We start from the raw sequence: 14,632 nt of genomic DNA, 5'->3' as shown, positions 1-14,632 counted from the left end.
TGTTAGGACCTTTTGGGGAGGCACAACTCTACCTGCTGCAATCTCCTCCACAAAATCTCCTCATTTTTTTAGTTAGTTAATTAATTAATTAATTTTCCACCAATGTGTAGTTGCCTCTTGTGCATTCCCTACTGGGGACCTGGCCCGCAACCCAGGCATGTGCTGGGAATCAAACCAGCAACCCTTCGGTTCACAGGCCAGCACTCAATCCATTGAGCCACACCAGCCAGGGCCCTTTTTAGTTTATTTTAATTTACTGATTTGAGAGAGAAAAGAGACAGAGACAGAGAGAGAGACAATGATTTGTTGTTCTACTGATTTATGCATTTGCTGATTGTTTCTTATACGCGCCCTGACCAGGGACCAAATCCGTACCCTCAGAGTATTAAACAATGCTCTACCCAGCTGCGCTACCTGGCCAGGGCTCCTCATTTTCTTTGTAACCTCCACTTCCCTGCCCCCAGGCAAACACTGATCTGCTCTACATCACTATATATCAGTTTTCATTTCCTAAAATTTTATATAATCGTATGATATGTACTCTCTTTTGGTTAAGCTTGTTTCACTTAGCATAATTATTGAAATCCACCCAATCTGTGGCATTATAAACAGTTCATTTCTTTTTATTGCTGTGTAGTATTTCATTGCATGACTATACTACAGTTTTTGCATTCGTCTTTTGATGGGTATTTGTTTCTATTTTTATTCTTGGCTATTAAAAATGGTTATGGAATGACTGGATCATATGTAGGTATATGTTTGATTCTTTTAAAAAGGTTTTATTTACTTTTAGAGAGAGGGGGAGGGAGAAAGAGAGGGAGAGAAACATTGATGTGTGACAGAAACATCGATTGGTTACCTCTCGTGAGGCCCCAGATGAGGGCCTGGCCCACAACCCAGGCATGCACCCTGACTGGGAATCGAACCAGTGACCTTTCAGTTTGTGGGATGACACCAAACCCACTGAGGCACACCAGTCAGGGCTATGTTTGATTTTTTAAAAATAAACTTACAAGTTGTTTTCCAAAGTAGGTCTACTATCTTACATTCCCATCACCAGTGTATGAGAATCCAGCTGACTCCTCATTCTCAGCAACTCTTGGTATTTTCATTCTTAAATTGTGTAAGTTTAGCCAGCTTAGTGGTCTTGTAGTGGTATCTCATTGTGGTTGTAATTTGCACTTTCCTAGTGACTTCGGATGTTGATTGACCATCTTTCCATAAGCTTACCTGCCTTATGTATATCCTCTTTGGTGATATGTCTATTGAAATCTTCTGCTCCTCCCCCCTTTTAAAATTGGGCTGTTTTCTTACTGAGTTTGGAGAGTACTTTATATATTCTCCCAAATGTTCTTATATTTTCTTAACAATGTCTTTCAAAGAATAAAATTTTAAAATTTTTATTAAGTGCAATTTATCAATGTTTTTGAGATCATATCTGAAAATCTTTGGTCCGTATTGTTCTGGATGTTTTATAGTTTTAGCTTTCATACCTAAGTCTAGGACCCATTTTGAGTTAATTTTTACGTATGGTACAAAGCATGAATTGGTTATTTTTGCACCAGCACCATTTGTGGGAAAAGCCATCCTTTCTCAATGAAATTCTTTGTATCTTGTTAATAATGAGTTGTACATATATGAGTGGGTCTATTTCTGTGTTCTGTCTTTTGTTCCCTTGATTTATTTGTTTATCTTCATGTCAGTACCATATTGTTTAGGTTACTCTAGCTTCATAATATATCTTAAAATAAGATTATCAAAGACCTCCATCTTTAACTAATTCCTAATTTTGAGGGCCTCTTGTTGACAATCAGGGGGCCACAGTTTTGCATTAAGATTGTCATCCTAGCCAACAGCAAAGCCAGGTGTCTAAGACAGGGGAGGAGAATACATTTCAGTTAGTGGACATCCTTATTCCTTTGTAAGTAATATGTCAAGCGTTCCACCTCCTCTTCCTCATTCCACTAAGAGACAACACAGCTGGGAAACACCTGCCTGTAGTACACTTGAACTCTTAAGTGTACTGTATGTGCAGGAAGTTGGCCTACACTCAGTTTGTCTGTGCTTTTGTGTCCAGCTGACGTGAAAAATATGCTAACACTTTCAAAGAGGCAGTTACATGGAACATGTGCAACAGATATAATAAAAACGTGGGTGTGATCGTTAATTGGGCTGTCATCTCATGCTTGAGCAACTGGATAAATGACAAAGGAGTCTTGCTGTCCTGGGAACCACTTGAATTCTCTAAAACTTAAAGAATTTATGTCTATCTTATGGTTTAATTTCCAAATTCTTAGACAATACCCAACTGGGCACAATATGTATTCTTAAAAATTATGTCATTTCTAAAATTAAAAATATAACAGCATAAGATAAATGAATGCTCCACCACAAAATAAAAATAAATCTCCAACATACACACCGTCATAATGAAATCAAACCAAGGTATTTCAGTGTATTCTAACCAAGGCCTACCGGATCAGCGTGTTCCCAATCTGGTGCCGTATTTCATTCCACTCCTCTTTGCTTTTTCGAGGCCAAGAGTTCAAGTTCATCTCTGGTTCACTTGGTCTGGGGTTCAACTTCATTGCTAGTGTGTCTTTCCTCTTCACTTTGTTGGCCAGAGCACCTTTGCACAAGGAAAAGAAAAAAAATGTTGAAGCTTACGGCTGAACTTCACATGGTTGAGATTTAGGCAAGAGTCTGAATAAACAATATAACAATATTGTATCTCCCAGCCTCCTCCTTGGCTTCCAGTCATCCAGCTAACACAGAGGTGGGGGTGAATCTAAAGACACCTAAAAATCTCCTCTGTCGGATGGACTCAGATGGGCTAAAAATAACTTCTCCCTTCTACCAGGCCTCTGTATTTTTCTCCTAAGAATTGCTATAGGAGAGAATCTAAGCATGGGATAGCTCTCTGAATTACAGCAAAAAGGTATTTGCACTAACACACCTCATAAAATTCCTATTCTTAAGGCTGTTTTCCCACTTTTAGGAATTAGAATTCCATTGTTCCTAGATTTGTGCACATGCACATATTTTTTCCTTTGCCCCATGGACACAGTAAATTCATTAGACTGGAGGACAGCATCACTTTCACCTTTTCAAGATGGTCTAAATACTGACTTTCTCTCCTCCACATTCTTTCATATCATCAAGATAAATAATGCTTTAATTAAAAACCCTGAATAACTCAATCTACGTGGCTCCCTTTCACTGGCTTGCTGTAACAGTGGGAACATCAAATTTCAGAGTCAAGAGTCCTTCACAGTCCAACATCAGCTGACTCGATGGGAGAAGGTGCCCGTTTCCATTCATCTTTCACTTGCTATGACCAACAAGTGGCTTTATCTGTAAAAGAAGTTTCTCCTTTGATTTCCCCTCCTTTCTTACTGTTCTGGCTTTCATCTTCATCCTCTTCATCTCGGTACTGAACAGGACCTTCTGAGTCTGAGTCACTCTCCTTCTCTTCCTCTTCCTCCTGCAGACACTGTGGTAGTTTAGGAACGACTGAGGTAGGCGGCAAGTCTTCACTGAATGCAGATGGGTGGGTTTGCTCCTCTTCTTCTTCATCGTCTGGACTAACAAATTAACAGAATTATATTTTCCTTTCAGAAACATACAGGACAACTGATTTGCAAGGCAAAAATAGTGATTATCTATGGAAAAGTCCATGAATAAAATAATTTAGGATTCACTCCTTTAACTTTAAAAATCTCACTAAGAAACTCTTCTAGCAGATATTTATCTAAAACCTCTGGGTTCAAATCCTAGCTCTACAACTTATTTACTAGCTTGTAAGTTACTTTACGTGGAGTAACTTACATTTCTGTAAATGGGAATGATACCTACCTCACTGGCTTGTTGGGAGGATGAAACAGACGGATTCTAGAATGCACCCGTGTCTGGCACATAGGGCCCTGACAACTTACACGGCAGGTGCAAGTTTGCTTTGGACTGATTAAATGAGAAGACTCACAGCGCCTAATGCTGTTCCTGGTTCACGGAGGATATTTAATACAAATATTTAATCCATTTCCCTTTGGTTTAACAATGCAGTAGGACAAAATGACGATTTAATCCCAGGAAACAAGAGAAGTAAAGATGAAAACTAACCTTTCCCCTTTATACTCTGGAGGCATAAAACCATGACTTAGTCTATCTTCAAACTCTGACCTAAACAGTCAGTCTGTTTCCAGGATATGGAATAAATATAACAGCAAATACAAAGTGATGGCAAACCAAATAACAAGTAGGATGCTGCAACAGCTCTATAATAATTCTTTTAGTTAGTAAGGCACATCTCCAACTTGCCAAAAGGTGTCTTCAGTTGCAATTTGTTGGAATTGTAAAAAGACAGAGCAGGTGTTAGACCAATGCTGGTGTGAACAGATGCAGTGTTTCGGGACAGATGAGGGCGAGAATAAGAGGACCAGCTCCAGTCTGTGGGGCTGGAATGCTAAGCTCTCTTTCAGACCTCCCGTCTTTTTCTCTAGACCTTTCTCTGTCCCCTGTCTACACAGCTTATGTGTCAAGCACTAGTGCTTTCAGATTTGTAGAACTTCCTTCTCACACAGCTATGTAAATATATATATTATTCCTGTCTAGAGATTAGACAACTAAAGAGCAGAAAGGTTAAGTAACACACACTATTACAAGCTAGTAAGTAAGAGGTAGAGCTGGGATTTGAACCCAGAGCTATCTTACTCCAAAGTCAATGCTTTTAAGCACCACGTATCAAAAAATAAAGTGGTTTTAGTTTTCAAGTACAAAAGTTTATAATTTTGGTATCATCATGAAATTGTCTTCCATAGAAACAATGTTACAGAAATCAGCAGGGTAAACAAAGTCCAAATTCTAGAACACGTCTTATTTGTTGAGTATTCTTCTTATTTTAAATTTGTTCACATTTTCTTTTGTAAGTAATTTTTTTCCAAGAAGGGTTAACTAGAAAAGGAAAGTAAAGGGGAGGAAACAGAGACAAGCTTTAAAGGCACTCACACTTTCAGCATCTCAATAGTGATGGGCAGTGACCTGGTACGACCTAGGGTATTGCTGTCCTCAGAAAAGCTGTCACTGCTCTCGAAGAGCAACGAGTGAGCCCTGTGGGAGCCCTCCAAGGAAGGGATCACGGGCAGTGGGCTGGTGAGGGCTTGCTGGATTCGGATATGCAGCGGGAGTGGGGGCAGCCTAGAGGGTACATGGGGCTCCCCAAAGCTGTGATCCAGCACCCTCTTGGGTACTTCCTTTTTCTGGTCCTCCTGCTGCAGAACCTCCTGGGGTAGATCTAAGGAAGGTGCAAACTCAATTTCTGGCACAACTTGAAAAGTCTTAGCGGGGACTGGAGGGGACCGTGGGGGTTCCGGAGGTATATGAGTAGGCAGTGGAGGGGATGGAGAGCGAGGTGGGATCATCATCAGCTGTTCGGAACCCACAGAACATGTGCTCTTCTCTCTGTGATCACTTGGTGCTTTTGTGGTGATGGTGGCGGCGGCAGACTCCGAGGTGGGTACCGAGGTTGACGGAATGCCCCTCTTAGGTGGTAAGGGCGGGGATGGTTTTGGTAACACTGTACCGCTGTTTATTGCTGGAAAAGAAGAGGAACACCTTAATTTAAGATGGCTTTACAATGCTTTGAGGGGCCAGTCCAGAGCCTAGAATTAGAGTTGAGCTCAGTCTTAATGTTTAAGGTAAAATACCACATGTCATGGCTTTGCCATTTCCTAGATATCTCATTCTAAAACAAAATTTCTATTTAAGTATCTCTGAGGCCTAATAAATGTATAGAGGTATAGGAAGACCACTACCCTAATACTCTGACAAAAATGTCATACTTCTTTGATAAGAGATATGACAACTTTTTATGATGATCTTGGTGAAGATAAGTTAATAAGAATAGAGATAGAAAAAATGCAAGCAGGTTTCTTTTGTCTCAAAGTGTTCTATTGAATTTAAAAATGCAGATAGCAATAAAAAACAAATACTATTAGGCACTGTTGCCATATCCTGATAAATAGTGATATCTAGATTTCGTAGCTCTGTATTATAGCAAATGCAAAGGCCTTTGAAGAAATCAAAGTGCTTTCTATCCTTGACTTCATATTCTCCTTGTGTAAGAGATTAGCTTTATAATTTTAATGAAGGAAGAATCCCAGAAGTGAGGTGACTTGCCCAAGATCATACTATAAACCGGCAAAGGCTCAGCTAGTTCCCAGGTCTCATTATTGGGTTCCATCTTCAGGATCCCACTGCATTTCATTTAAAAAAAAAATTATTTATTTATTTATTTATTTATTTATTTATTTATTTATTTATTTATTTATTTATTTATTTATGGAGAGAGGGGAAGGGATGGAGAAAGGAAGAAAAACAATGTGTGGTTGCCTCTCACGCATCCCCTACTAGAGACTCAGCCTGCAACCCAGGCCATGTGCCCTGGCTGGGAATTGAACCTGTGACCTTTTGGTTTACAGACAGGCATTCAATCCACTGAGCCACACCAGCCAGGGCTATATTTGATTTTTATTAGTGTCCACTCCTCTTGTTGTCCTATATGCCCAACCCCCCTTTCCCCTCCCTACTACACTGTGGGATCCTGGAAGACAGGGCAACCCTTATCTCCATCAGCATATCCACAGAGCTGAGCACAGTGCCTGGCACATAGTGGGTCCTCATACATGTTTATTAGATGGGGCCCCTACCCTATATATCACCACAGTATATAATCTCCCACAGCCCAGAATGAGTCAGGTGTTGATTCAGCAGAGTTCCTTTGAGTGTTCCAAATGGCCTTTAAGAAGTAGAGCGTCATATCACACAGGGGCCAACCTTGCAAAATAATTAAATAGTAGCTCTCCTGACCACCAACTTCTAATCTTTTACACAACTTCTTATTTTGGCCCCACCAATTGTTCACATGAGTCTATGTCCCAAGTTTCCCTGAGATAAAAATTTACTTGCCTTAAATCCCATTCCATGGGCAGCGAAAGAAAAGGCTAGATAATCTGATGTTTTAATGTTACTCACCATAAGTATATTTTTATTTTTTTAAGATTTTTTAAACATTTATTTATTTATTTTTTAGAGAGAGAGGGAGGGAGAGAGAAAGAGGGGGAGTGAGACATCAATGTGTGGTTGTCTCTAGCACACCCTCCACTGGGGACCTGGACTACAACCCAGGCATGTGCCCTGACTGGGAATCAAACTGGCGATGCTCTGGTTCGCAGGTCCACGCTCAATCCACTGAGCTACACCAACCAGGGCCTATTTTTAAAAGGACTTTCTAGCCCTGGCTGGTCCGGTCCCAGTTGCGGGTGTGTGAGAGGCAACCGACTGATGTTTCTCTTGCTTTCTTTCTCCCTCCCTTCTCCTTTTTCTGAAAAGAAATAAATCTTAAAAAAAATAAAAGGGCTTTCTAGAAAAACATTTCATATAGATAAAAAAAGTTAAAAATGTGAATTTTAGGATCAATGAAAAAGATACTTTTGGGTAGACTGGACTTTTGCTGCCTCTCTAAAAAATAGCAGTTAGCTATTCCAACAATAACAAAACTCTCCTCTGACAAGACCAAATTTGACTGCTTTAACATCTGAGTTGATAAGGTAAATTACCTTTAGTAATTTAAGGAAAACAAACACATGGAGATGTTAATTAAGGAAGTCACCTCTGGTACATAAACCCTGACAAAGGGATTTGGCCGTAGTTCTGTATGAAACATGCCTAGAATGTTTGTTGGAGGGGTAATACATTTCCTTCTTCTGTTCAGCTACTTATGATGTGATATTCCTTCCTTAGACCTAGTACTCCCATTAGTCCCAGTCTTAAGGATGTTATGCCCACTGGTAGATGCAGCAATGTCTGCAGCTGTGGTTTTCAGATGTTCAGATTTCATGGACTAATACAATTAAAAAGAAGTTCTCAATCAACCTCAGGCAGTCATTTTTAATATTTCCAACTAAGGCCTAATATTAAATATACCATTTACAAACACAATCCTTTTGTGAAAGAAATGACCTTTTAACACCAAAGAATAAGGCCATCATTTCAAAATAAAGGACAGTCCTTTAAATGAAATCTACTTAACCTTAAGAAAAAACTCTGTGAACTGTCTCATTTCTGTCCTGCTGCTGCGGACCACTCATGGACTGATAGTGATTCCTCAGTCACAGGGCCTGTGGCGTCGGGCTCTTCACCTTAGGCCAAGAGTGCGTGGCCCCTGCAGTTTCTCCCAGGATACAGTACATATCATACCACTTTCTATGTTGTTTCCCCGAAAAGAGGGGTGCACACTACTGGTTTAGAGCAGTGGTTCTCAACGTATGGTCCCTGTGTATGCAGCATCAGCATCACCTGGGAGCGTTTTAGAAATGCAGATTCCCAGGACCTACCCCAGACTTACTGAATCAGAAACCCTAAGGGCAGGGCCCAGCAAAATGTGTTTTAACAAGGCCCCCGGGTGACTGTGACGAGAACACCCGTGTACACAACCGCTTCCGAACACAGGTGTACAGAACACAGGTCTGTACTCCAGGGCTGGAAAGCCTATGTTTGGTTTCTATCTTTCATCAACTGCAGCCTCGAGGAGTCACAATTTCTTTATGTTCTAACTGCCCTAACCATTTAATAGATAAAATCAGTTCCCTACTTGACAAGGAGATTTTGAAAATAAGTATATGTGAAAGCTCAAGTTCCTCAGAGATAAGTCATGTGGCAATACCTATGCAAGGTGGTGATAACAATAATAACCTTCATCCTGTTTTTATCAAGCTACTCCAACCTGTCATACTCACAATGAATTCTCAGCTTGTTTTTCAAGGTTCTAGTCACCCCACACAACTAGATGGTATTAGTCACCTAACAACCACACTTTTCCTTCCTCCCATCATTAACAAGAACTGAAGCAGTACCAAGCCTAGTATCATTTTTCCTGAAAAACTACCTTCCTTTCTCTCCTCCCTTTCTTAAAAATTTCTCTAAGAAGGTATGCATTTATGTAAAGAAAACAGACCTAAAAAGGACTTCAAGTAAATATAAAAAGTTTACTAAAACTTTTCTCTTTTCCCTTTCTCTTTCTCTCTTCTACCAGTAATTTTACAAAGAGCATCATTCTTAACTCTCCCAAGAGAAAATATGACTTTATCAGGGCAATGTGAATAATATCTTTTGCAGTTCCCCTTGAGGACATTATGCCAGACACCGAGTCACAAGTTATGCAGCATCTACACAATCATCTTTTCATCTGCTGGGCTTGTGCTGAAGAACACACCGGCAGTTTAAAGTAGGTTAGAAGAAACCTCTTCTTCATGCTGGTCAAACCTGTCTTCCCACGACCAGCCCCCCAAGTATAGACGGCATTTCAGAAACACAGTTTTAGGTAAACAGAAATTGCCCCCTACATGAACCTCATTTCAGTGGTATCTGATCCCAGCCTGTTTCATTCACAGTCACCCGCCTCATTTTCAAGACTTTTCTCTATATTGAGTGCATTCAAAAGGACAAGATATGAAAACCAAACCATTATTGGCCCAATTATCCAAAAAACACCATGCAAAACCCAATCCAACCCAACCCAATGGAAACCTAAAAACTTACTTACCAATGACAGGGTTGCTATTTCTGTTTGTTGGTTTAGGGGGAGGGATGGGGGGCTGCTTGGCAGGGACCGGATGAGGGAGGCTCGGGGGAGCAGTAGTGTTAGTGCTGGCAGGAGCAGGAGGCAGAGTCCTGGGCGCTGGGGAAGGAGGGACAGAGGAGTTCATAACAGTTTTTGGTAGGTTTGTGGCGGCAGCAGTGGCAGCAGGTGTGGTGGTCGTGGCAGCGATGCAGGTGGAGGAGATGGACCTGGCTGTGCTGCCAGAGGAAGAGGCATCCTTTGCTTGCCCTTCATTTGCTTCGTGAGAAGAGGACAACGGTCTTTTAGGGGGAAGTAAAGGCTGTTTGGGTGCATTCTCAGGAATGGACTCTGCTTCAGAACTAGGCTGGCTTCCAGTTGACCCTGTGTGATAAGAGACACAACTTAAAAAGGGAAGATAGTAACAAGACAAAGAGCTAATACATTTACTGACTTATAGTCAACTTCATCCATTATTTAATTTATACATTAGTTTTCAGGCAAAAGTTTCCCAACCTCAACATACTTAATGTATTTGACACTTTTTCAATCAGTAAAAGAGACTTGTTATCATAGTGATTCTTCACACAAGAGCTAGGAGGCACATCAGAATCCCTTGGGTGGAGGATGAAAAATGTGTACCTAAAAAAGTCCTACAAGGCCTGACTTGTGTGGCTCAGCAGGTTGGGCATTGTCCTGAAAGCCAAAAGGTTGCTGATTTGCTCCCCAAAGAAGCAACTGATGGATGCTTTTCTCTCTCCCTCCCTTCCCCTCTCTCTAAAAATAAAGAAATAAATAAGCAACTTTACAAAAGAAGTCCTAAAGGTATCTGATATTTAACATCCTCTGCCATCCTTGTGAATCACAAATTTTATATACTTTGTGAATGAAATAATGGGGTGGAGGGTTCTACTTAAAGTTATAATTAGTTGAGAAATTCATAGAGAACAGCATTCCCTCTGGATTTTAATTTTTATTTTTTAAAATAAATTTTTTTATTTTTTTTATTTTTGATTAAAAAAAGAATTATTTTTAGACAGAGGGGAAGGGAGAACAAAAGAGACGGAGACAAAAATCAGTGTTGTGTTTGCTTCTAGTACTCCCCCGACTGGGGACCTGGCTAGCACCCAGGCAGTCCCCTAGACTGGGAATTGAACTGGTAACCCTTTGGTTTGCAGGCCAGCACTTAATCCACTGAGCCACACCAGCTAGGGCTTTTTTTGGATTTTTAAAAATATATTTTATTGACCCTGGCTGGTGTGGCTCAGTGGATTGAGTGCAGGTCTGCAAACCAAAGGGTCGCTGGTTTGATTCCCTGTTGGGGCACATGCCTGGATTGTGGGCCAGGTCCCCAGTTGGGGGCATATGAGGGGCAACCACAAATTGATGTTTCTCTCCCTCTCTTCCTCTTTAAAACAAATAAGCAAACAAACAAACAAATAAATTTTGTTGATTATGCTATCAGAGTTGTATCAGAGTTGCCAATTTTTTCTCCCCTTTATTCCCCTCTGCCTTGACCTACCTGTTCCACCAGCATTCCCTCCCCACCTTAGTTCATGCCCATGGGTCATACATATAAATTTTTTGGCTTCTCCATTTCCCATACTATTCTTAACCTTCCCCTGCCTATTTTGTACCTACCATTTATGCTTCTTATTCCCTGTAACTTTCCCCCCCTTCATCCCCCTCCTCCTTCCCACTGATAACCCTCCATGTGATCTCCATTTCTGTGATTGTGTTCCTGTTCTAGCTGTTTGCTTAGTTTTTGTTTTTTTGGTTCAGTTGATAATTATGAGTTTGTTGTCATTTTATTGTTCATATTTTTTATCACATTCTTTTTCTTAGGTAAGTCCCTCTAATATTTCATATAACAAGGGCTTGGTGATGATGAATTCCTTTAACTTGACCTTATCTAGGAAACACTTTATCTGCCCTTCCATTCTAATGAAAGCTTTGCTGGATAGAGTAATCTTGGATGTAGGTTCTTGCCTTTCATGACTTGGAATACTTTCTTTCCAGCCTCTTCTTGCCTGTAAAGATTCTTTTGAGAAATCAGCTGATAGTCTTATGGGAATTCCTTTGTAGATAACTCTCCTTTTCTCTTGCTGCTTTTAAGATTCTCTCATCTATAATCTTAGGTAATGTACTTATAATGTGTCTTGGTGTATGCTTCCTTGCATCCAACTTCTTTGGGACTCTGAGTTTCCTAGACTTCCTGGAAGTCTATTTCCTTTGCCAGATTAGGGAAGTTCTCCTTCATTATTTGTTCAAATAAGTTTTCAATTTGTTGCTCTTCCTCTTCTCCTTCTGGCACCTCTATAATTTGGATGTTGGAATGTTTAAAATTGTTCTGGAGGTTCATAAGCATCTCATCACTTTTTTTAATTTGTTTCTTCATTCTGTTCTGGTTGAACGTTTATTTCTTCCTTCTGGTCCAAACCGTTGATTTGAGTCCTGGTTTCCTTCCCGTCACTGTTGGTTACTTGTATATTTTCCTTTATTTCACTTTTCATAGCCTTCATTTCTTCCTGTATTTTGTGACCAGACTCAATCATTTTTGTGAGCATTCTGATTACCAGTGTTTTGAACTCTGTATTTGATAGGCTGGCTACCTCTTCATTACTTAGTTGTATTTTTTTCTGGTGCTTTGATCTGTTCTTTCATTTGGGCCATATATATATATTTTTTTTGTCTCGGTGTGCCTGTTACATTCTAAGGGGTGGAGCCTTAGGTATTCACCTGGGTGGGGCAACCCATGTTGCTGCGTTGTGGCACTGTATGAGGGGGAGGGGTCGGAGAGGGAACAGTGCTACTTATTCAGCTCTCAGCAGGCTTTCAGATACCTCCCCCACTACCCACAAGCAAATTGGACCCTTCTGGTGCTGATTCCCAGGTGGGTGGGCTTGTGTATGTTCTAGGACCCTGTGGATCTCTCTAATGAACTCTCCTGTGAGGCTAGGAGTTTCTCCTGCCACCACAAACCCCACAGGTTTTTACAATAAGACAATTTGAGGCTTTATTTCCCTGCACTGGAACTCTGGGCTTCGCAGTCTGTCTCAGTCCCAGTTGTTCCTCCCAGTTTATCTGCACCCAAACACGGGACCACCCAGTTCGCTAGCCACTGCCTTGTCATGAGTCCTTTCCACCCCAGTTGTCCATCTCCGCCCCTCCTTCTGGTCTGGATGAAAGTTTCTTCTTTAACTCCTTGGTTGTCAGACTTCCATAGAGTTCAATTTTCTGGCAGTTCCAGTTATTTTTTGTTTTTAATTTTTTTGTTGTCCCTCTTTTGGCTGTGTGAGGAGGCAAAGTGTATCTACCTAGGCCTCCCTCTTGGCTGGAAGTCCCCTCTGGGTTTTATTTCTCTGCTTGCCCTCACAAACCTCTCGGGTAAATAAGAATGACCAATCCATGGCTCATAAAGTAAAAAATCCAGTTTCTTACCTAGGCGCTTCTTTGGGTCCTCTTCTGGAACAGGTTTCCGAAGACCTGCTATTCTTCCTGGCTCTCCCTCTACTTGGACTGGACTAGAAGACCTGGCACTCCCTATGGGGGTGGTATGGCCATTCTCCAGCAGCGCATGGTTTAGCTTCTCTGGATCCTCATCCTCTGCAGGGTCCAAAAGGAAAGAAGCACACTGACACAACTGTTATCCCATTTCCCCCTCTTCTTTTTTAGCATTTATTTATATCTAGGTGGTGATGATGATGATGATGATGATGATGATGATGATTTGGATCTTTATAGTATTGGAAATGAAATAATTCCTTTTTATGATACATATTTGATTGCCTATTATGTGTCAGGTGCCTTGCTACACGAATAAGACAGATTTATTATACATAAGTAATTACAATGCTAAATGTTAAGAGCTATAAAGGATGAAGTGGTAGGAATAAAGAAGAAATAATTATCTTGAGGTGAGAATGGGGTTAGAAAAGCTTTAGAGAAAGTGGCAGCTAAACTGAGCCTTGCCCTGACTGGTGTGGCTCATTGGGTTGGGCATCATCCTGCAAACCTAAAGGTTGCCAGTTGCACTCCTGGTCAGGGCACATGCCTAGGTGTGGGTGTGGGTTCGTCCCCGGTTGAGGTGCATGTGAGGCAGGTGACAGATGTTTCTCTTTCATGTTAATGTTTTCTCTCCTTCTCTCTCTCTTCCTTTTTCTCTCCTCTCTAAAAAATGAGAATGTCCTTGGGTGAGGAGAAGAGAAAAGAAAACGAGAGGACAGGAGGAAGGGAGGAGGGGAGAAGAAGGAGAGGGGAACAGAAGAGGAAGAGAAGGACAGGAAAACAAAAGGAAAGAAGTTTCCAGACCCCAGAAGCCTTCTTTTCTCTCTAGTAACATACCTTTCCTTCTTTCACAAAGCAATCACTCTCCTAACTCTTGTGATGATCCTTTGTTTTTTTTTAAATTATAGGTTAACACTAAAGCATGTACCTCCAAAAACTGTAGTTTTAATTTAATTAATTAAATAATTATTAGAAAGAAGGGAAGGAAAGGAGAAAGAGAGAGAGAGAGACATCAATATGTGGTTGGCTCTCATGAGTCCCCCACTGGGGACCTGGCCCGCAACCCAGGCATGTGCCCTGACTGGGAATCAAATCTGCAACCTTTTTGTTTACAGGCTGCAGTCAATCCACTGAGCTACACCAGCCAGGACCAAAAACTATAGTTTTATATTGCCTAGTTTTTCTTTACATTTATAGAAATGATACAATATATATTCTTTCATAAATGACTTAATTGCTGAATATTACTTATGAGATTCGTATTATAGCAGGTAGGTATAGTCTGTTTTCATTGCTGTGTATTTCATTTTATAAATGCATCATAAGATGGACTTTTCGTTGTTATCAATTCTGCTCTACTGTTAGTAAATACTGCTGCTACAAATACAATGGTACATGTCTCAACATACATGTATACACATTTTTGTTGGATATATGCCAACTGCTGTAATTATTCTATTTTAACACTTTGACCAGCAGTTCTATGTGAATTCCACCTATTTCATACCTTCA

General features: G+C 40.7%; 1 protein-coding gene across 10 annotated transcripts in view; it reads right to left on the bottom strand.

Moving 5' to 3' along the window:
* The window catches only part of LOC123831597 (mediator of RNA polymerase II transcription subunit 18), a 111,532-nt gene that overhangs the window by 9,436 nt on the left and 87,464 nt on the right, over positions 1-14,632 (bottom strand). For all 10 annotated transcript variants that reach the window (XM_045858588.1, XM_045858585.1, XM_045858586.1 and 7 more), the window contains 5 exons: positions 13,055-13,219; positions 9,599-9,997; positions 5,005-5,590; positions 3,397-3,584; positions 2,476-2,629 (listed from right to left, as the gene is read on the bottom strand). In XM_045858588.1, coding sequence (XP_045714544.1) covers positions 2,476-2,629; positions 3,397-3,584; positions 5,005-5,590; positions 9,599-9,997; positions 13,055-13,219 — 1,492 coding nt within the window. The remainder of the gene's footprint in view (positions 1-2,475; positions 2,630-3,396; positions 3,585-5,004; positions 5,591-9,598; positions 9,998-13,054; positions 13,220-14,632) is intronic.

This window comes from Phyllostomus hastatus, unplaced genomic scaffold (genome assembly GCF_019186645.2).
Source record: "Phyllostomus hastatus isolate PE091 unplaced genomic scaffold, TTU_PhHast_1.1 phas_scaffold_182, whole genome shotgun sequence".
In the NCBI taxonomy this organism is placed as follows: domain Eukaryota; kingdom Metazoa; phylum Chordata; class Mammalia; order Chiroptera; family Phyllostomidae; genus Phyllostomus; species Phyllostomus hastatus.
Note: the sequence above shows the minus strand (reverse complement) of the source record. Positions and strands in the feature narration are given on the sequence as shown.